This window comes from Triturus cristatus, chromosome 12 (assembly GCF_964204655.1).
Source record: "Triturus cristatus chromosome 12, aTriCri1.1, whole genome shotgun sequence".
Lineage (NCBI taxonomy): Eukaryota > Metazoa > Chordata > Amphibia > Caudata > Salamandridae > Triturus > Triturus cristatus.
In genome coordinates this window covers 589,808,644-589,832,109 of record NC_140595.1, presented here as the reverse complement: position 1 = coordinate 589,832,109, position 23,466 = coordinate 589,808,644, and the positions used below count along the sequence as shown (strand labels likewise).

General features: G+C 47.2%; 1 protein-coding gene across 1 annotated transcript in view; it reads left to right on the top strand.

Moving 5' to 3' along the window:
- PMFBP1 (polyamine modulated factor 1 binding protein 1) overlaps window positions 1-23,466 on the top strand; it is a 2,019,859-nt gene that overhangs the window by 232,584 nt on the left and 1,763,809 nt on the right. Inside the window, exons 4-5 of the mRNA XM_085636957.1 lie at window positions 16,446-16,539; window positions 17,614-17,658. Of these exons, the coding sequence (XP_085493083.1) occupies window positions 16,446-16,539; window positions 17,614-17,658 (139 nt within the window). The remainder of the gene's footprint in view (window positions 1-16,445; window positions 16,540-17,613; window positions 17,659-23,466) is intronic.

Here is a 23,466-nt window from a genome sequence, read left to right as displayed (position 1 = left end):
ATGAACAGGGCCCGGTGCCTCGGCGCAAAAGGCGCGTGGACTGGTGAGTCCCGTGTCGTTGTCAAAGGCATTTGTGCGTGTGTGTCTACCAATAAAAACAAAGAACAACCGCCCGTGGGCGGCTAAAAACAACAAACATTCGGAAGACAACGGTCCTTCCCCTCCCTCTCCCCACACCCTACACTTCTGAAAATGAAGCATCTGTTGCCCTGAGAAGGAAAGCAGTTCAAAACAACAACCCTACAGTCGGACTAGGTGCTAAGCTAAAACGGTTAGCGAAACATGAACATGGCGGAAATGGACCCCCCTCCCTGTGTTCAGATAAAGATTCAACATCTGCTGCCATTACACATAGGACTTCATACATCAAGAACTGCAAGTAAGTCCAGGAGTGAAGGAGGAAGTGAGTCACATAGCATGGGGAAGCCCCGAGATCAGGGCACTCCCCCCCTCGGACCAATACATTTGGGACTAGTGTGCGTCGAGAACTGCCAGCGGGTCCAGAGAGAACTGATCCCAACACCGATAGCAATGCTAAGGCCACTCTGCCTCCATCTTAGGGAATAAGAGAGCGGTTTTGTCGCATGAGTTTGAGAGGTGAATCTGGAAGTGTTTGATGCCGGTCTCTTTCAAGCGTCTTCATCGCCACCGGATCCGTGAAGCGCCGGGCTCCTAGACAGGTCGGAGTCGACACGGCCTGATGTAGGGCCTCTGAGGGGCCCGGCTTACCGCTCAAGTCTATCAGCGGGGTAGTCGGGCCGGGGGAGCCGGAGCCCCGAGTCGAAGCCTGAGAGGGAGGGCGCCGGTATGATATACCTGGTGATTGGGATGCCTCCCCCCGACGGTTGTTTTGCTTACGGGACCTGGTCCGGCGTCTCTGAGGCTTAGGCATAGTCTGGAGCGGCTGTGGAGGGACTCGATGCACAGGGGAGGAGGCCGACCGATCCATGAGGGGCCGCTCCTCCGTGAGCCAGGTCCAGGCCGCCTGAGGGGTATCAAAGAAGATTGTTTGATTTTGATAGAGAACCTTGAGCCGGGCCGGGAAGAGAAGGCCATAGCGGAGACCCATGTTACGGAGCTTCTGTTTAACCTCGTCGTAGGTTTGCCTCTGAGCCTGCACCTCCCTGGTGTAATCGGGGAAGACCATGATTCTGGCGTTCTGAAACTGCAACGGGCCCTTTGCCCTGGCCGCTCCAAGGATGGCGTCTCTGTCCCGGAAGTTAAGGACCCTCGGGATTATGGGTCGGGCAGGGGATCCGGGCGGAGGCTTGGGAGCCAAGGAGCGGTGAGCCTGTTCAACGGCGAACCAGGGCGAGAGGGAGTCCTTAGGCATCCAGGAACGCACCCAGGTTTCCACAAATGTGTCAACACGACCCTGCTCCACTCCCTCTGGAACCCCCACAAGGCGCAGGTTGTTACGCCACGACCTATTTTCGGCATCCTCAGCCCTGCGGTGGAGCTCCGAGGTCTGGGTCTGAAGACATGCCACCTGGGTCTTGAGGTGGCCGATGGCGTCTTCCACTGTGGAGATACGGGCCTCTGCCTCAGTGACTCGAGCCATCGCGTTGGGCAGGTCTTGACGAATGAGAGCCATGTTGACCCTTACTTCTCCGATCTTATTTTCGACCGATGTCTGCGACGCGCCTATTGCTTGAAGGATGGTGGTGAGATCGCCCCCGGGGCGCCCGACCCGTTGGATGCCCCACCGCCAGGGTCCCTGTCTCACGTGGTGAATTGGTCTATTTAAGTTTGGGTTTGAGGGGCCGGAGTCTGCAGGGTGCGGCTTCTACCCATGACCACCAGGGCCGGATCCAATCGACACAGGCCGGGCGAGCAATTGGCCCGCGGAGGAGGCGGGGGAACCGTCAACACCCAGACCGTCGATGCTCAGGTCCAGGCGCTCGAAACACCCCCCCCCCCCAGGCCCAAGGAAGGCAGGATCAGCTCGATAATTCAATCCCAGCGGCAGACGCGGGCGAATGCTCTAGCGGAGAGCAGCCGTCCCCACTCTGGCGACTGCTACGGCAGCAATCTCCAAGTCCAGTCCCCCAGTCCAGCTGAAGCAGCCTCACCCCTAGGGAAGCAGATTCGAGGGTTGAAACGAACAGGCAGCCCAGGGAGAGCTGAGGCCCGTGGTCCAGTGTTAAAGGGCCTCCCCAGATTCCCACCATCTGGTCCGAGGACGCACCCCTCGACAGGTAGCGCGATGTGGAGGGGAGCGAGACCTTTGAATCCAACAAGGGGGGGTGGGAGGCGCCGTCTCGCCGTCAACCGACGCGGTGGCCGAATCCCACCCCAACTCCCCTCCCTGGAGGCTTCCACCAGCTGAGAGTCAAGGGAGACACCCCCAACACCGGGCCCCAGATGACCCGGCAGCGTCGGAGGTGTCGGTACTCCTACGGGAATCCCCGCAGCACAGGGAAGCAGACTTGTGGGTGGAAGGAGCCGGCCCCGGGTTGTATGGAGGGTGGAAGCATAGAGTGACAGTGGAGGGAGGGGGGTTGAGGGCACTGGGTCACCCCTCCGCACCACCACCCGACGTAGTGGCAAATCCCCAATCCCCAACCCCACTCACCAGGGACACCCACGACGTGGTCAGCCGGATTCCGGCCTCTCCTCTGCATCCGTCAGCGCCCCCGGGGGCCCGACCGAGGCCTCCAGCCAGGCCCAGGGCCCGCCCTCCGCTACCCGCTCCGGTAGCCTAAATCAATGCACCACCGGGCCTCCTGATCCCACCTGCGGCAGGCGGGAGGGGGGCACCGAAAGAACCAGTCAGGGGGCCAGCAGCGAAGGCCGAGCCACGGCCTGCCACCCCTTCACCGGCCAAAAGTCCTCCACAGGCCCGGAACAGGCCCCGGCGTCACGGGTGTCAGCTCGCAGTTATCAGAGGGCAGGGCCCCCAGGGCATCGGCGGCAGGCCGGCGCGAGTCCCGGCCTGTGACAGCGGGCCCCCACTCCCGGTGTTCCAAGTCTTGGCGGAGGGGGAGGGAATGGAGGGCGCCGAGGGGAACAAGGCGGGAGTCTGCAGCGAGGGCCGAACCAAGGCCCACTGCCCCTGGCATTCCAGGACTCCCCAGCCCTCCAAGAGAAAGGATCAGTGGCCCTGGGGCGTTGCAGTATCACACATGGGGGGCTGACCCCCTCAGGGCAGCAGCGACGGTGCCGGTATGATCTGTAGTGGGGGCCATAGGCCGCACTCCCCCTCAGTCCAGGCGCCGCTACGAGGGAGGGTATCCAAGCAGGTCTCCCCGAGCAGTGCTCGGAGGGCCCGCAGGGCAAGGCAGACTCCAGGCGCGGTCAGGTCACCGTTGCAATCCTCCCCCCGCACCGCTGTCTGACCGTGGCAGCCGAGCTCCCGCTCGCCCCAGGTTCTGCAACTCACCACATTGAAGCTGTGGCAGGCCGGTCCGTTCAGATACAAGCACCCGCGCTCCGGCTCCTATGACGGCTTCTCCTCTCGGCCCCAAGTCGTGGCGGGTCTGGATCCCTCTGTGAGCTCCCGCCAGATATCGCCGCTACCCTGGCCGCTGGGAGAGCCCCGTCGGGGGAGAGTCAGCGGCACCCAAGCCCCGCAGCACCGTTGTGGTCCGCCGGCGGGGCCGCCATTTTGTATCAGCAGCGGCCGGCCGGGCAGGCAGAAACCGGCCGATGGAGGCACTATTCGCAGGACCTAAACATGCCGGAGCTCAGCAAGAGGTGCGGAGAGTCCCATGCAGCGAGGAACAGAGGCGGACGGCAGCAGATGGTGGCGGATGCAAAGCGAATGACGGAGGGGGTCCTGAGCACTCTCAAAGTGCGACCACCATCTTGACGCTTCAGGCCACGCCCCCCTCTGTAGGTCAATCTTAAGGATAACATTTCGCCGAGGACAAGCCTCTGCTTTCTGTTGGTAGTCCTTATCATTTTATTTTGCAACTGCACTTGTTACAAAAACGTTCATTATGGCACCTATAGAGTGTTTTAGTGCACACATTTCTTAAACCTGTTCACCATTATGTTTTTGTGAGTAGAGCAAGGAGGCATTCTTTTAAGTGCCAGAGTGTTGGATGAGTGAACAAAGATGCATAAAGTACAAGTCTGTTTGGAGAGTGCAAGCCTTATGCGAGTTTCAAGACCGGACAAAATATAAGCATTTATAAAAGTCCCTAATTGATACTGTTTGAGGGATAGCCTTCTGCTGTTGATTGAACAGAGCAGTGAATACTTTGGACTTTAGGTAGGTGTGTGTGTGATGGAAGAGGGATTACTTGAAGAGTCTTGTGATCAAGGAGGGGGCAAGGTCAAGTGTTCAGTTAGTGATATATTGATTTAAAACCCAAAATATATCCATTTTGCACTAAAATTCAATTTTTCATTTTTTTCCTGTAACCGTTGAATACTAGCTGTAGCCTCCATAACCTTTGTGTGTTGGTGGGCTATTAAGGTCTATGTGTAGCCAAAGAGCTCTTTTTACTTATCAGAGAGGGTTTTGGTGACTTGTAACCGCCCTAATGCTGGACAACGAGTTTCCACTAATGTTGTGCGTTCATTTGTTTCTTGCATCCTGTAGTTGCAGCAGTAGGTCCATACGCATGGTGGCATGGTGGTAGAGATAACGAAGCGTCTTGTCACTTTTTTTTCTATTGCGATTAACATGATCCGTAAGGCAGCCACATGGTGTTCTCCCATGTTTTCTGAGCTCTGCTTGCAGTCTTGAGTTCATTCAGTGAAAGCACAGCAACCTCTGTTGATGACAGCTTGGTCTCACTGTAACCTGCTTTTGACTTCCTATTTCTTCGGCTTGAGGTTTCACCCTTCTAATGGCTAGAGAGAAGAAACTGAAGATGTAGCTAACTTGGCTGGACAGTGGGGAGAATGGTGTTCGCGTGAACAGAACTGCTCATCTGTTAGAGCTTCACAGATGCTTTGTTGGAGCTTCACATCCCTCCAAGAAACTGGCATGGATAGCCTATGACTAATAAAAAGAAGCTTGGTGAAAGGTTAAAGGGCACAGGGCCTCTTTACAAGATACCTGGTTAATTGGATGTGTAGTAACTCCTCTTATATTAGCTGGTTTAAAAAATACCACACAATTTAGTGGGCCACTCAGAATGAGATACTAATTTGAGTAACTTGTACTGGATAGGGTCTCGTAATGTTCCCAACCTCCCTGGAGTCTGCTTGGATCCTTCTCCTTGTTTTTCCCAGTAGCCTGTATCCCCTTGAGTCTACTAATGTCAGGATCTCAGGTTTGCCGCTTTTTTCCTTGGCCCCCTTTTTTTGTTCAGTTCGGCCTTTTGAGTTTGCTCAGTAGGGCCTCTGGCGTTTTACTCCTACGGGCCTTCATTGATTCTCTTGATTTTTCCTTGCAGCAGTTGGAGCCCTCTTAGGTTTTCTCCTCTTCTCCCCCGCCTCCCCCCTCCATGCCTCCTTTGAAGTTGCCTGTGGCAGCCTACAACTTGCTGCTTTAACCTCTTCTAAACTTTGCCCTTTGCAGCATGCAGGCTTTCTCAGATCCTTTCTGCAGCTTGCGTCATGCCGAGACTTCTTGTGGCTTTCACCACTCGTAACAGTGGGCCCGACCGCCAGGGGGCCCCCTCCGACGCTGTGCTTGGGCGGCGGGCCCCTGGCCAGAGAGCACGGTGCCGGGTCCGGAGCATGTGGGCCCCCTCCATGTACTCTGCAGGGGAGCCCATAGTCAACCCCATTACTGAATCTGGCCTTTCTGCAGCCTGTACCCCCTCAGCTTTCTTCTAGTAGTCCGCTCCCGTATGCTTAGCCACCGCTTCTTGGTAGGCGGCACCTCTCGAGCTAGCCTCGGGCATCACTCAGTGTGTCTCGAGTTTCCACTTTGCGGCCAGCTCCCAATTATTTGTATTTCTTGGTTGGGTTCTTCCCTTTTCCGAATACCCTCCTGCTAACACTGGTGTCAGCGCTCGCTGTGTTTTGTTGTGATCTTTTGAACAAGAAGTCTTGCCCATGTATTTTTATCTTTAAGTAAAGCCACCTATGGGGTCTTTTCATTTGTGTAACTCATTCTGCTGCACACAACTGGCCCATCTTTAATCTCTGCCACGTGAGACTCCTGTTTTAGAGGGCTAAACTTAAATATTTTGCCTTTAAATTAGTTTTTTTTTCTTCACTCCCACTTAAAACGTCTTTAACGCCAATGGAAACAAAATGCGGAAGTTAATTTCTCTAGTTGTTGCCTAAATCTTGTTCTTGGTTCCCAAATTCCGCTCGCCTCTTTTCCAGTCTAGGTTGGCCACGTGTCATTTTCCGGGCCCTGTGGGGTCTATTCGCCTAAGTCGCTTATTAGGAGCCCCTCGAATCCTCTGGCTCTGCCACTGCGTGCCAGGCCTTTGTCCTCCCCTTCGTGATGTTGTTCGCCGACCTCTCGGTGCTCACACCCCTCCACCGCTTGCTGAGGGCTCGTGCCCCACCTCTCTCCAGCCTACAGGGTCGTGGCGACCCCTGCTGGGAGGAGCTGGTACTTCCTCTCAGGACACAGCGCTGCCACGGGCCTCTTTTCTCTTCAGAGCAGCGGGAGTGCTTATTTCAACAAGCGCTTTCTCTTGAGTAGCGCCTTAATAAACCTCACTAAACCCATGGCTGTTATCGACGTGCCATAGTGCTTTATTCAGATACAGCAGGTTACAGGCAACCTGTTCTCACAACAAATAGCACGTTCCAGATGTCAATTAAAATACCAGAAACGTGACGGTCAACGATATTGGGACAGTTTCACCTCTCACACCCGTGCTTTAGTTTACAAAGACTTGTGGACACAGGCCGTTGACAATTTCCAGTGTCTGAACCTTGCCGCAAAAGTCTCCAGACATTTGTTGTACGTGAAACCAGTACTGCGCATAGCATAATTAATACGTGTTCAGTCAGGAGCACACAGCCAGACCCATCATACAAATGTGGCCTTTTATTGCCGCGTGTGCTTATTTTAATTAAACCGACTTGCTGCTGAAATAACCGCTGCGTGGCGCTATATTTTTGCTTTTCCTCACACGAAATTTTGAAATACATGTTCTACGTTTCTTGATGGAGAAGGCAAATGGAGTTTGTCGTTGTGTAATATGCAGTGCATAAGTCTTAAAAAAAGAAGTGGGTGGGACTAACCAAGTTAGGCAGTGTGTAAGTAATATCATGGCGCGTGACACAGGAAGTGATATCACAAGAAGTGACATCAGATCTTAAGACCACACATATGTTTAGTAGGTCTATCATGAATACATTTGAGCGCATTGTAATATTGAACAAATTCGATATTGATTTGGAGTTGTGCCAAATAAGTGACACAACTCAGGGGCAAAATCTTGGCCTCAACTTATACATTTTTTAAAACTCTGCTAGAAGGAAATTGGCAACAAGAAGAAATGTGGCAGCATATATATTCTGCTTAATTGGTTGCAAAGTCTGCATTCTAATATATTTTATGGGGTTAAGGCACCTGCTGCATAAATCTTTGTGTGCCCAGTAAATATCAGGGAATAATGTTAAGATAACTCTGGAGGTTAACATGCTTGCTGGAGAGATGTGTGTTTTGTCTAGTCCCAGTTTTGAATCAAAGTCGTATAGAGGGTTAATATGTCTCCTGCAAAGCATGTGACACGCAGATGACGAATTTTAATTTTATGTTGATGGGTTACTGCTTTTAACAAAGAGCTCCTTTTGTTACTTGCAGTTAATACATTGTAATCCTTCTAATATAGAACAGTGAGCTGTGAAGGAATGGACATATGACTCCTACACCTGGTAACCCTCACTGTCTTATATAACACATCCTGCAAATCGGTTTACACACATGATTTATTGTCAATTTATAATGTGTATATGTGATGTAAAGCACTCCGACACCCTGGATTGGGATGAGTAGCGCTATAAACAAAGTAAAACAAAATAGTGGTATTTAAATTGGTATTTGTGTATGTACTGGGACAAACCTACACATCTGACATTCTTACAGTGCATGCATTTGTCTTATGTACAGGGACTGAACAAAATAAAAACTATGCCTTTCTTAAGTCCCTTGAAGTAATAACTGGATATGTGCCTTTGTTTCACCTACATTGCATTTGCAGCTAGGTGTGAGGTTCAAGATGGTTCCCAGCCATGATACTCAATCAAGGAGATATGATGGCCCCTTAACTTGCCCTTTGTTTTGGAATCCACTGGAATTTAAAATAACAAAACTCCTTAACCCCCTGCACATTGCTGCTCTGAACTTAAGCAGACAACGTGCTGGCCCTGCTGAATTTATCCCATGGTCCAAATATTACACTGGGATCAGTTTTGAATAGTTCTGTGGCAGTAGAATCGGCATCCACCGAGCGAAAAGAGTGGGTAGACGCAGCCTACCCACGTGTACCCCCGATTTTTGCCCTGGTAATATGGTTGCAAAGTGTATGTTTGTGTTCAGGCAATACGTACAAAAGTGACAGTTTGGTGACATTCTTTTTTGAATGTTTAGCACCGAAACAGGCAGTTTGTGTGGATGCCACTGTTTTTTTTAATTCAGAGCGTTGTCTTGTGTAGTTTAATATAGTGAGTACTCTGTTTCTTCGATATACTCACTTGAGCTGTATTTTGTTGGAGATGCGCAGTACCTACTTATCTGTCGAAGCATAAATCGGGCAAACATACTCACATCCGTCATTTATCCGTAATTTTTTGAGGACCCAGCTAAATTATAGGAGTCGACAAGATGGGCAAGTACAACTTCCTAACAGTAACACGTGATGTTCAGCGCCAGGAAACAGCAAATCCCTTGTATGATGCGCTACATAAAAACAAGGTCTTACAGGCTTCTGTTTCTTTCATGAGATGAGAGATTGCAGAAAATGCAAGTACTTTGGGTTGAACTGGGTTCCATGCACCATAATGTTCTGTTGGCTGTGTTTGCATGGACAACCATTTTCTATGCTGCGGGGCAATGTGTGCTGAGAAGCCATTGTGCTCGTCTGGCGCAGCATAAAAATTTGTCCCTATCTGTATAATGACATAGAGAGCAGTATGTATGTAAGGTGCTATACGACAGGCTCTGTGACATGGTGTGTCCATTGAGATATTTCTGTTCGTAAAAAGCTCTAATGAAGCATAATAAGCTGATATGCCCTTTTCTGCAAAGCACCTTAGGATGCAGTTTGTGTGACAGGCACTATTATAAGGATTTTGGCTCAGTGCATTTGAGAAGCACATTTTAATTACTCCAGAGTGCTACGGTATATACACTGTGTACACAAAGAGTCGAAGTGGTGCAAACTGCAGTTGCTTTCCTCTCTGTAGTATACCACAAGGTGATGCTGTGTCTGGCTGCTTGCAGAAGGGTCTGAATAGCATTGTTCGAGGACTGGTGCGAAGTGCTTTTGGCTTCCTCTCTCTAGTATATCTCCAGGTGATGCTATGTCTGGCTGCTCAGTGCAGGTTTTTTTCCTTCGTGTTGTGCTGTGAGATGTGTCCTGTGTTGTGTTATAGGGTGTACACAAGGAACCTGAGTAGCACAGTTCGAGGAGTGGTGCAGTTGGTTCCCCCTGTGCCTGTTCTACTTCGCTGTGATGCTGTCTGGTTGCCTGCAGAGGGCTGCACCGTGCAGGTTTTTTTTTCTCCGTACAGTGCTATGAGATGCGTCCTGTGCTGTGGTATAGTGTGTACACCCATAAGCACAGTAAGTGACATCGCTGATCTCGCATCATCCACCTTCACAGGAAGTGATATCACTGAATTTCCCATCATCCATCTAGACAGGAAGTAACATTACTGTTTTTCCTGCCAAAACAGGCCTTAAAAGAAGAAGCCAAACAAGAGGATTTAATTTCGCATCAGGGACTTCTTCCCTCTCCCCGGACCTGTTTAATGACAGCTGCAACACAAACTCACAGTGGACGCATGCAGGGAGTGTACTAAAGGCAAGCTTGTCTGTGCCTGGACAGCACCCAGCACCAGGAACCCTGATCCGATAACCACCCAACGATAATCTGCAGCACTCCTTAGGTTGCTAGACCCCGGACGCCATTCCCCCCAACTGATGCTATGCTGCACCTCACACAATGGTAGGAGCTTTCACCTGTACCCACTGCTGGTTCTCCAGCAGCCACCCACCGACACCCCCACGCAAATACTAGCAATGCCCTCAACATCCCCTCCCAAACACACACACCATACAAGCACCAACAACACCTACAATGCCACCCTACACCGCACGCCACAGCAAACCCGCACGTCAACAACCACTCGCATGCATACTTCTCAACACACAATCACTCAGCAAACCCACATCCGAAATATGGGACCTTCTGAGCAGTGACGCATCTGACATCCTCTTCATCAGAGACCCTTCTCAACCCCTCATCGGCTACCCACATTGCTACGACAATCCCAGCGGGCTACAAGATCACTCAACAGGACCGCCTTCTCAAGCTAGGAGGAGGACTCGCTATCATCTACAAGGAATCCATCAAATGCTCAACACCCACAGAGAATGCCACCCCATTCATGGAAGAATTGCACTTCAAGCTGCAAATCTTTGAAAAATTTATCCTGAATGGAATCCTCGCCTACCGACCACACGGATCACGAGAGAACATTACCAACCTTATCACAGACTTTCTCGCTTCGCTCACCATCGATTCCAGAGCCTACATTCTCCTCGGTCACCCCAACTTTCACTTGGAAGGCCGAAATTTACCCCTGCTCCATAGCACTCCTCAAAAGCTTGAGCAACATCGGACTCACTCAGCTCGTCACAGAATCAACACACACCGCAGGACACACACTGGACTCCATCTTCACCACGAGCAATACCGTCCAGTACAACTCCACCACACAGCTCACATGAACCGACCACACCATCATCCACTTCCAAATTAACACATCTCAAAGGAACACCCCTACTAGGATCGGCACTCCAAGCTGTAGCTGGTGCAAAATCACAGAAGCAGGCTGACTCAGCGCCCTGAGCGCTGATCAGCCTGGCCCCACAGACAACCTTGACAAGGACATCAACAACTGGATCAAGAACTGCGCAGACCTACGCACCCATCAAACCCAACAAGCAAATAGATCAAACAAGCAGGCCAGATGTGACAAGGAAGACCTCCAAGATACCAATCAAAACTTTAAACAGCTGAAAAGGAAATGGAGAGCGAGTCACAACACAACCAACCGTACTACCTATAAGGTTGCACTCAGATGCTATCACCAGCAAATTAGGGACCCCAAGAAAAAAACACTAGTGGACCGCATCAAAGGAAGCTGCAAGGAGATCTTCTCGTTTATCAAGGATTTCGCCTCGCCCTCAGCCACAGTCAGTAATATTACAGCCTCCCAAAAACTCTGCGCCAACCTATCCAACCTCTTCCACAGCAAAATCGCAAACATCTACAGCAACTTCACACCCCAACTCCAGAGAACTCATTGCCAACCTACCCCCCCACCAACCAAGACAGCCACCTGACTGAATGGACAACCCTCAGCAGAAACCACACAGTGGCAATCATGAATATCCCCAATCGGCACCACCCTGACCCACATCATCAACACCTCCATCACGTCTACCACTTTCTCGGATGAATGAAAACTTCATTCAATGCCCTCCTCAAAAAGCCCACAGCTGGCCCAAATCAACTGAGCACCTTCCGACCCATCTCCCTGCTCCCCTATCCTGCCAAAGTGATTGAGAAGGCCATTAACAAGCAACTCACAACCCACCTCGAACTTCACCATCTTCTATACAACACATCATCAGGATTCAGAAAGGACAACAGCACTGAAACAGTACTCCTCGAGCCACTGATTACGTTTGAAACATCCTGGACCGAGGAGAAACAGCAGCCCTCTTCCTGCTTGTCCTCTTCACGGCCTTTGACAGTGTCCCACAACACCCTCATCAAAAGACAAGAGATTGGCATACAAGGATCTGCTCTCAAATGGATCTGTTCCTTCCTCTCATGAAGAACCCAAAGGTTCACGCTGCCACCCTTCACGTCAGAGACCAAGAAACTGATATGCGGTGTCCCACAGGGATCGTCCTTTCAGCCCCACTCTTTTCAACATATACATGACACTGCTTGCCAACATCATCCGATCACAAGAAATCACAATCATCTCCTACGCAGCTGACATCCAACTCATTGTCTCCCTGACGGACAAGACAAACACCACCAGAACCAACTGCAGGACCATAGTAGCAGACTGGATGTGAACCAACTGCCTGAAACTCAACTCTGACCAGACGGAAGTACTGGTCTTCGCAAACAAGACTTCTCCATGAGATTCCACCTGGTGGCTTTCGGACCTAGGACCAACACCCACAGACCACACAAATCTAGGGATCATCCTTGATGGCAAGCTAAACATGACAGCCTAAGTCAATGCAATGTGCACCTCCTCCTTCCACATCCTATGCATGCTGCGAAAGATCTTCAAATGCTTGCCTCAGAACACTAGACGAAGCATCTGGCAAGAACTCATTACCAGCAGGCTGGACTACAGCAACACACTCTATGCCGGAATCTCCAAACAACTCCTACACAGACTCCAGACCATGCTGAACGCAGCTGCGAAACTCGTATGCAACCTCCCATGCTGCACCCACATCACGCCACACCTCAGGAAGCTTCACTGGCTACCCATTCACAAGTGCAGCCATTTCAAACTTGTCATGCACACATACAAAGCCCTACACAACAAAGGACCAGAATACCTGAACAGCCGCATACACTTTCCCCAACCCACCAAACACCTATGCACTGCTTCACTCTCCCTCGCACACATTCCCCGCATCCGCAAAAGTAAAACTGGAGGGTGCTCATTCTCCTACATCGCACCCAAGACATGGAACGACCTCCCTCAACACATCAGAGCCTCCTCCTCACTTCTTGAGTTCCACAAGAATCTGAAGTCCTGGCTCTTCATAAAAGCACCTTGGGGCCACAGTGCTTGCTCTAACACAGTCAGTGAAGCGTAGCACAGTTTGTAACATTTCGATGCAGTGCCGTGGGATGTCACACAATAAGATATGCTGTGCATGGCTGTTTGCAGAGCTCTGTAAGGTGCAACCCATGCAATCTCTAGTTTGTTTGGAATGCCTAATGTGACATGCTGTGAAATGCACTTTGTTTCTGGGTTCCTTTGGGCTGCTCTGTGTGAGAGCTGCGGTGTTTGGTTGTTTGCAGAGTGCTACGCAGTGCAGTTAATGATCTTGCAGAATGTATTGAGGTGCGATGCACAAGATGTAGTGTCTTTGTCTTGTCTTTATAGTGCTGCATGGTGCACTATTTTCATCCATGTACTGTGCTTTCTGTTTCATGATAGGAGATGTGCTGTGGGGTGGTTTTGTCAAGTGCTGTGCAGGTGCAGTTTGCGTTTTCTCTTTAGTGGTGCAGTCTAAAAGATAGAGTAACATTTTTAGACATTCTTGTAAAATGCTCTCCACCAGAGGGTATCTGCGCACTGTACAAAAAACTGGGCGAAGCTAACCTTCAGTTTACATAGGACAAGAATGAACAAACATGAGGTCAGAAACCAGAGGCGCTCATGGGTATTTAAATAGGAGGATTCACCAGGTAGGGTAAATGGTAGGAATAAACAGAGGGAATGAGCGTATGAAGTAGAGGAAAATGTAGCACGCCTAGAAGGCAGAGGCATTTGCAAGAACGAAGAAGAGAAAAAGAATAAGGAAATAGAAAAAGAGTTGGTACCCTTTCCCGGATCAAGATGTTGAAAGAGGAGTCTGCAAAAGGGGGGGGTAAACAAGCTGAATATCCTAGCCTGGAGAGTTATAACCCCAAAGAGGTTATATTGTTGTTTTTGTTTGCAGAGTGTTGAAAATTCTGTTTGCGTCCTTTCTCTGCTAGGTTTTCTGAGGTGTCATACAGCTATGTTGTGTCAAGTTGGAGTACTGTGTGTTGGAGTTAGTCTTCTTTGAAATGCTTAGGGGTTCAATTTGTGCCAGATATTGTGCCTGCCTTGACATATGTTGTGCCTGGCTCGATGTAGATTGGTGTTGGGTAAGTTCGTGTCCTCTGTCTTGTCTGTTTTTTGATGTGGTATTCAAGATGTGCCTTAACTGATTGTTCAGTAGTGAAGCTGGTTGGGAGAGGTGCTTGGGATGAATTATGTGGATGATATCAAGTTGGCCCCCTTGCTTTTTGTTGCTCGATTTGGGAGAACCCACAGGCCTACTTCAATAGGGAGATTGGCAATTATTGCCGAGAGAAGTTTGAAAATCCCTTAACTTAATTATATGTAGACTGAATTGACAAATTTGTGGAGGCCAATTATTTATTCTAAGCCAACTGCCATGACCAAATCTGACATGGTTTGAGTGAAAACGACTTTTAAGTGGAAGAGGTGCTGTCTAAGGGAGGAACATGACTTTACCAAATCTGCTGTAAGGCCATAGTACTTCAGCCTTGGAGCCGAATCTAGAATGGGTTGACAATTTGAGTCAACTAAAATACTGGAATGGCCACGTGATGACTCCTTCCCACAGAGTTTGCTGCACTTTACCGTCTTTTGTCAATTTTACTCCGATTTTACAAAAAGGTTTTTAATTCCAGTTATCAGGGACCAGGGAATCAGAAGCTATAGTGTGGCCCTGGTTTATTTGCAACAACTTGATTCCCCATCTATTTGTGTAAATATTTGCTCATTTTTAATATGCACTATCCATAGCAGGAAAACAATGTTGTTTAACTGGAGGTTTGTTTTCTCGTGGGTGGGTCTTATTATTTGAATATCTTAGAGACTTGAATTGTCTGTTTATTTATGAAGTGATGTTGTGTAGGTTATGTGGATTTTATTTAATGTATTAATATTGGCAAATGTACACCGGGCCTTGTGAAACCTTCAGTTATTTATCAGTTGCACTTTATTTGCTATCACTTTATCTGGAATTAGGACGGACCCGACAAGGAATGACCACGTCTTGTTAGTTATGTTGGTGGTCTATAGAGGCCTTTTATCTCTTTGCTTTATTTGCTGACGTTTTTGTCTTTATGCAACGATTGTTGTGAGCATACTAATGATATGATTTTGATTAACTTTTATGGCTACTTATGTAACCGAAATAAAGTTTGACTTGACCTAGTACCTGACCTGATGTAGTATTCGAGATGTGCTTTAACTGATTATTTGCAGAGTGATGGGTGGATGTGCTTTGTATTTTCTCCTTAGTATTGTGAGGTGCAGTGTATGAGGGATGATGTTTGCTTGCAGAATTCTACGCTGTGTAGTTTTTTTCCTTTTGCTTTGGGTTGCAGTGTTTCATAGGTCCATTTGGTTATTTGCAGAGTGCTGTGTGATAAAGTTTAAGTATTTTCTCTAATGCGTGGGTGTTCATTGTATGTCAGAGGTTCCTGGTTTTTTTTTTATGAGTGTTGCGAGATGCAGTTTGTGTCTTGTTCTGTCTCCTTTCTGATGTATACAATATGTGTTGTGACTGTTTGCTGAGTGATGTGTGGAAGAGTTTGCATTTTCTTTCTTGGCACAGTGTTTGAGAGATGTTGTTTGCAGAGTGTTCTGTGGTACAGTTGTGTTCTGTCTAGTCTGCTTTTTAATGTGGTGTACTGTTTTGTGTGCTGAGCGCAGTGGGATGCAGTGTGGGTTTTCTCTTTAGCGCTTGGGATGCAGTGTCTGGGAAATGGCTGATTGCGTAAAGATTCTCAGGTGATGTAGACTTTACTCTCTCCGGTGTACATTAAGTGCTGCATATACACCACGGTTTGGAGTGTATATCGTGTAACACAGGTTGTGTTGTAATTGCATTTGTGTAACCCAGGTAACTCTGGTGAAGGCCCAAAGCTCATTTCGGTGGACAGGAAGCGCGCTACTCCGCTGATTATGGTTGGAGGAGTGTGAGTTTGTATCTGAATGAGAAGTGGGGCGGTATGGTGGCAGTCTGTTGATGAGTAAGGAGCTGCGAATGAAATGAAGAGAAAGTAGGTGTCTAAGATGGCTGCCCTCTCCTCCCAATCGGTGGATGTGCACCCGAGTACCACTCCAACCATGTACGTTGTCTTGGAGAAGGGCAACTGGCTTCTGCCATTGACCTCGCCCACAATTGGAGACTGATGGGGAGGGAATGTGTGTGTGTGTCTGTGTGTGTCTGTCTCAGACCAACCAAGGAAACGAGTGGAATAAATGCACCCGAGTAAAAAGCCTTTCCTTTAATGACATTAAAATATCAGTCCGCGGTAAAATGGCAAAATGTGAGACGGCGGGAGAAAGTGTTCGTGATTAAAGAACATAATGTCCGGCTGTGGAAGGGTCGCTTCATTGTCTGTTGAGGATGGGGGCCGAATGGAGGATAAAGTAGGGGGGAGAGCATACAGACGAAAACACAATTTGGTCTAAAAAAAAATTGAATTTCTCTGATAAGGAATTTCAGAAGCGGCTGGGCTGATCCAGTCAGCAGACAAATAATCATACGCACTTTAATAATCTTTATTTTGCAGGAGGCTGTTTCCAGGGTAACGGAGAGCGAGCGGCAGAACAGCAGCACCCTGCTGATCACAAAGGCAAATCTGCAAGGAGACATATCTGCGAGTCGCTCTCCCTCTCCGCTGTAACGAGGACTTGTATTTCTCATGCATCACTTTAATAACCTGCTCTAAGGCTTCCTCTCCCCCCGCGCCCCCTCCCTTCGCCCCCACTCCACTTCTCCTTCCATTATTCGTGTCCGTCAGAGCTCGGTAATGTGGAATTGTGAACCCCAGTGGGACAAGCGAAAGAACAGATGTAACATCGTTAGCATTTTCCGTGTAATTACTTTTTTTTATTGCCGCCTGTACCGCCGTTTCCCCGCGACCCCGTCCCCATTTCCCCAGCCGCCTTGTTGTCACCGTTGGCACGGGCCTGGGTTTGGGATGATGCCGCGTTGCTGGTGGCCACCGTGTAAATTCTGGGTATAACCGCAGTGCTAACCCAGAACCATGATTTAGCGACAGGGTGGTGAGGGGGGGGGGGGGCGGTTTAGAGTTCAGCGGGTTTGGGCCTGCTGCCTGGAGATCTGAGGTAAAAGGCCCACTCGGCCGCGCGCGTTACGCAGTAAAAAAATGAGAAACGCGAAGGTTCTATTCCACGGTCTCATCCGTGAAACTCTCCAACCCTCCCTCTACAAGGTGCAGGGGAGCTATGCAGGGGTCTACAGTGACATACATCATGTTACCGTAGAAGAGTGAGCAGTACACGGCTTCTTGTAAATCCTGTAAAAATACTTGCAGAAAATGTGTAAATAAGCAGCAGAAAAGTCTGTGATTGTATGCCATCACCTATATGTTAATATCCCGTCGAATGTAGGTGCCTAACGCAACACAAATCTGCAGATAAATAAACTGACAAGTAGCATCAGTATGTAAAGGTCACCAGTACCCAGCACAAGACTGCTTACTCTAAGCAGCCTCTTATCACAGATCAAAAAAATGGACTCCCAGCAACTGGACTAGCCTAAGCAATGAAAAACCAGATAACCAATCATCCACTGCCAATTGTAGGCACCCCCATCATTCTACTGCAAACAGTTAAAAAACACATGAGCCTTCGTATTTAACGGAACGTTAAATACGTTACCTGTCTAGCCACTTTTAGGCATTTCTTCAGGATAGGAATGAAATGCTAAAAAAGCTTCAGCTGCCTGTTTTATATCAGGAACACAACTAGACGGCAACAGTTTTCCGTACCTGGTTCTCTAAAGAAGCTAATAAAAATATATATATTTTTTTAAATGTCTAGTCAGTGACATTATGTACTCAGTCTTACTTTTCATCCCGCCCCTACCGCCCGCCCCTCACCACCATATTTGAAAAATTGCTTTGGCTCCCGGTTGAATCTATAATAAAATATAAAACAGCCAGAACTACCCACAGTCTATTCCAAGCTTCAAGTGCAAAAGCAACATACCATCCTGACATATACGCTCTGATAACCTATCTGGTAAAAACACATTGAAAAAATAAATAACCTATTGGTGATCGGAGGTTCTCCATTTTAAAGATTTTCCTCATATTGCTAAACCCTTGAATATGTCCTTATGTTTAATATATTAATATGCTTTTTTTATTTTTTATTTCAGTAAGGGAGGGTCCTGGAATATTTTATATATTAACGCACACTAAGGACCTGCTTACAATCTTGGCAGATGGGATACTCGATCACAAACGTGACTAATAGCCCGTCCGCCATATTGCAAATTCCATAGGATATAATTGAACTTGTAATACAGCGGACAGGATATCCGTCACGTTTGTGACGGAGTATCCCATTCATCAAAATCGTGATCAAGCCCCTAAAACACATATATATAAAATATATTTTTAAATCGCCAGGCAAAGACCCTTTATATAGAAACAAAGCCAAGGCCTTCAACATCTAAATGTGTCATTATTGAGGCAGTGCTACTGGTGGGATTGTCACTTGTTATGGAGATACAGGCGTAGATCCTTTTCGGGATCTTCTATCAAAGCTTCTAATGGAACATAGCGACTGTTTTTTCCACTCCCTTCCCCTTCTCCAGACACTGCGTTACTAAACTTGTCTGTTGCTTTCCTCACCCTCCTGTCCTGCTCAGCTTTAATTTCTTGGACATTGTTTTTTAAAACAAATCTTTACTCTCCCCAGTTGCTCCCCACCGCTCCTGTTCATTGTTGCTCCCTGTGATATTGGGCCCCCCTCCCAACATTTGCGCCCCTTTCTTCCAGACTTGTTCATTTTTTCTTACATTTTTAAAAACATTTTTTATGGGAGATACCGCCATCTACAGTCTGTACTGGGGTGCTCCCCTCTCTATAATGGTCTTCCATACCCTTTTTTGAATTTACTACACCAACATTGATGCCAACCATTTTTACATAGTAAATTAAAAGTAAGAAAAAATGGCTGCTGCAGCATCACTTACATGAGCATGCATATACATAATTATGCTATGGCTGTCCATTATGGCTTTTGTTTTATTTTTGCGGATGCTGTCCAACATTGGCAATGCCAGGCGGTCAGTTATCTCCTTTCTAAGGTGAGATTTGTTTGTTATGCCAATGCTTTTTAACATGTGCTCCGATTAGGAGTTGAGTGCATATGGCTCTTGGTTTTTTCCATAACCTGTTACCACCAACTTATATGGCGGCATGCTGACACAACGTCTCTGAACCGACCCAAGATAAAGTAAGGTTTTTACAAGCTGGTGAGTTATTTGAATTCGAGTGTTGAAGTTGCTGCAACTGGGTACCTTTTCCTTTCTGTAGTATATAGTCACATGATATTTATACAGGGTCAGATTGTGTTCCACAAATGATAGAGCAACTCTGTGCTAAATACTATTTTAGTGTCTATAGGAAACTGACGCCCTCCCTCCATAAGGGTGCAGAGAGTTTCCTCCAGCAAGGAGAGTCACTATAATTGGAAATGGGGCCAGTGAACTGCAGACCTCTATCAATGTCCTCTACGTTGCTACCCACTGTCTTAAGGTTTTTCAATCACAGCAGTGTTGTCTCCAGGCAGCCTTACCCCTTTAAGCCTGGTTCTATGTCAGACCTGATGCTGTTCAGGTGCCAAATCCTACCAGCTTTAAGACTCCCTTCAGCAAAATACCATTGATAAAATACAGTAAGCATATACTTTCCTCTTTGAACAAGATTGCTTTAACTCAAGGAGCAAAATGTTGGGCCAAAATGGGCAGATAAAAGGTGATGCTAATTTTCCTGCGGAGATGAAAGTTTAAATTGGTCAATGGTTATAGATATGCACTGTCTTCAAGTAATGTAATCCCATATGCATTTGTGACAGTTTATTAATAAATACTTTTTTTGGGTCACCAGCTTTTGGTTGACTGGGACCATGGATCTACTTCTTTCTAGTAATTGTCACTTATGTTTTATCTTGCAACGTTCTTCTGGTTTGCTGATCTGGCACCATTCTAACTTGATTTAGGCAACAGCATTTACATTTTTGTTTGTTTGTAATATTCATTATTTGTTGACATTAAGACAGTTCAATGTTCTCTGTCTGCTGTGCCCTCTTGCCACGAGGCACTACTGGACAGTGGTTGCCATACACAGTGTTCAATGTACCTGAATGTAGACTTAAGCACAGGGATGGATACCAGTTCGCAATTCAGAAGGAGCAATGCTGGCTTGGATGTTACGTAGGTTATTGAACTAGAAAGCAGACGAGAAATTGGAATCACAAAAGATTGTCAAGTAGTACGAAGCTGGGGGCTCTGAGCCCATTAATTCTTCTATAAGGGATTCCCGGTGGGGCACAGCCTTTACCAGTTTGGGTTGCTTCTTTTGAAGCTCACTTCCACTGCAGTGGTGTCCCCCAAGTGCCTTGTAGTTGTTGCTTCTTGTTGGAAAAGAGTGTGTGTTGAGGTGTTTACCATCATGTGACAGCTGGGTTATAAACGTCGTTTAACGGAGGAGACCCTCAAAATTCTACCTCTGACTCAGAACGGGTATTTTTGCGGGGTCTTTCATGCATGTAGAAAACTAATTGGAGATGCTCTAGAAACCAAATGTTCTTTTCCGGATTCTTGTTGGTTTGGTTTTGAGGTGTAGTTCTGGAAGTATTTGCCTAATTGTTTCTATGATGCCTTGTTCCCTTCATTACACAGTATGCATTTGTTTTTATAATGCTTACATAAATAACATTGAAATCTCTTTTCCCTCCAGAACCGAACGTTAAATCTGTAGCCTAGACATCTGATCTGTTTTGCCAAGATTTTAGATTAGTCCAAGAACCTTTAATACTGTACTTAGGGCCAGATGTACGACCATTCACTTTTGCAAGTCGCAAATTGCGACTCACAATTTCCGACTCGCAAAAGTGAATGTACAACAGTGTCTCAGACACTGTTTACGATTCCCAATGGGGTCTCAAATTGCATACCTCATTAATATTCATGAGGCAAACGCAATTTGCGACCCCATTGGGAATGTCTAGCACTCCCAGGGATGGTGGCCTGCTGGGGTCAGCAGACCACCATGTCTGTGACTGCTTTTTTAATAAAGCAGGTTTTTTTCTTAAATGCAGCCTGTTTTCCTTAAAAGAAAACGAACGCATTTAAAAAAGAAAAATTCAAATTTTCAGTTTCATTTTTTAAGGGCAGGCAGTGGTCCCTGGGACCACTGCCTGCTCTTAAAAATATTTCCGCACACATTCACAAAGGGGAAGGGGTCTAACAGAATCCTGGTCTTGGTTGAGCAGCATATTTGTCAAGGAAGTGCATCAATGTTTGGAATGCAAGACAATATGATATGGAATTGGTTTACCAATTTTTGAAAGACTTGCATTAAAATTGAATTGTACTACAACATGGTTTTTATTCGAAGCAGTGACACCCCTATTCCTAACTGTACTTAAAAACTAAGGGCCTGATTATGAGTTTGGCAGTGTGGGAGCCGGCCGCCACCGCCCCGCTCCCACACCGCCAAACTAGACCGCCCGCCAGATTAGGAGTTTTCTCCTGGTCTGGCGGGCGGTCCTTTGGCGGTACCGTGCTAAAGCTCATATGTGAGCCTAGGCAAGGCAGCGCCATGGGAGCACCAAAGTCCATTCCTGCACGGCAAGGAATGTGAAGTCCATGCCATGCCGGAACATGGGGTGCATGCACACAGGAGGGTACACCGTATGCCCCCCTGCATGCATCTCTAGGCTTAGAAGCAACAGGGGGCCCTGCAGGGCCCCCTTTGCTTTCTCACTGCCACACTTTTCATGGCGGGCTTCCGGGCATGAAAACTGTGGCATGAGGAAACTCGTAATATGCTCGGTGGTCCCGCAGGGTCACCGCCAGCCATTGCGAGTGTCTGACTGCCCTGCCACCACCTAGGGATCATTGATCCCCGGCGGTTGCAGCGGTCCAATGGAGGTCCGACCGCCAAACTCATAATGAGGGAAAGTCAGACGGCTGTTGTGGCGGTTGCCGCACCACCACCATGGGTTTGACGGTCCAAACTCATAATTAGGCCCTAAGTGTCTGTGCCACCGCCAGTACAAAATGCCTTAAAATGTCTGCAGTCAACATATACGGTTCTCTGCTGGGCTTTGCTGTCATCTTATGGTTATGTTACGCATGATGGCAAACTAGAGAAGATGTACAATCAACCTATTCAGATCATGCACTGAAATGGGCACGGCATATATAATGGGGATCTTTAACTGCAGCTCTTATCCATGGTATCTGAGTAAATGAAGTATTGTAGATTGCTCCACAGTTGTGATTCATAGACATTGTTCAGAGGCTCTTGGATTCTCCTAATTCCACTAGGATGTGAGCTTTAACCCTCGGCCAGAATCTCCAAGTTGTGAATCTGGGTTCTAAGACGTCTGATGGTGTCCTGGTATTCTGAGGGATATAGAGAAGGTATTGGTGTGAGCAAAGGAGATACATCCCACTATATAAAGCATCATATTACATAAATAAATATCACCTGGAAATTTTCTAATAACAACTGGAAAAGGTTTGTGGCTTACTGAGGTGGGCTAGAACAATCTGCTTTCTTACAGAAGTAGTGTTGCTTGAAAATTGCTAAGTTATAGTGATTTCTAACATTTTGACTGCTTACCTGTGAACACTATCATATATTCTGGAACTGTTTTGGAGGTTCGTATCTTTTTTCAAAGATTCTCTGAAAAGTAAAGGGGCTGCTTGTAACTTTACTGAGACCTAATCTCAAAAGGGAATTTCAATCAGAAAAGTGTGTTAGAGAAATAATTTTAACATATTTACAACATCTTTCACATGGTTATTGTTTCTTTAGAACAAATATGCATTTGTTATTCCTGAACTTCTGCCTTCTTAATATTTGGATCAGTCTATCTTCGTTCTGGTTACATTTCCTTGTTTTGTACCCAGTGCCTTAGAGAAAAGAACTGTGTATTTTTATATTGGAAGGGTATCTTCTCTGGAGTTGAAACACAAAAATGTGCATGGTTTGGGGAGTAATACTGGGGAGTAAATGAACCACAAGGGGTATGAAACCAGTCTGTAGTGTACTCGCCTCAGTAATTTAATTCTTTGAAAAATTAGTTTGTGCGGAAGGGGCTAGTTCTCATTTTTAATGGGCACTGTATACTTTTGTTGTGTTCATATATACCAAAACCTTGAGACCTGCAAGGCTTCCCTGAAAGCTGCTATCATGTGTTTACCCAGCATAATTTTATGGACATGAGAGCTGATGCTGTGTGTGGTCGACCAGTCCTATGGCATTTCTTAGTGTACTTTTCAGCAATCATGTTTTCTTCAATCAAATCTTCATAGAGGAGGTACTACTATAGCTTCGGGCTTTCTTAGATATATCTCTGTATCTGACTGAGGTGAACAGGTTATGTGTGGCTGTTTAGATGTTACCAGGATCTTTGGAAGGAGTATCCCCAGTGATACCAAACCTTCCATCCCTCTTCTGCATGGGATTACGTCCACTTTTTCTTTTTGATCCTTATGCCTTCTGTGTGTTGAAAAGGAAAACCGGAAAAACCTGGCATTTC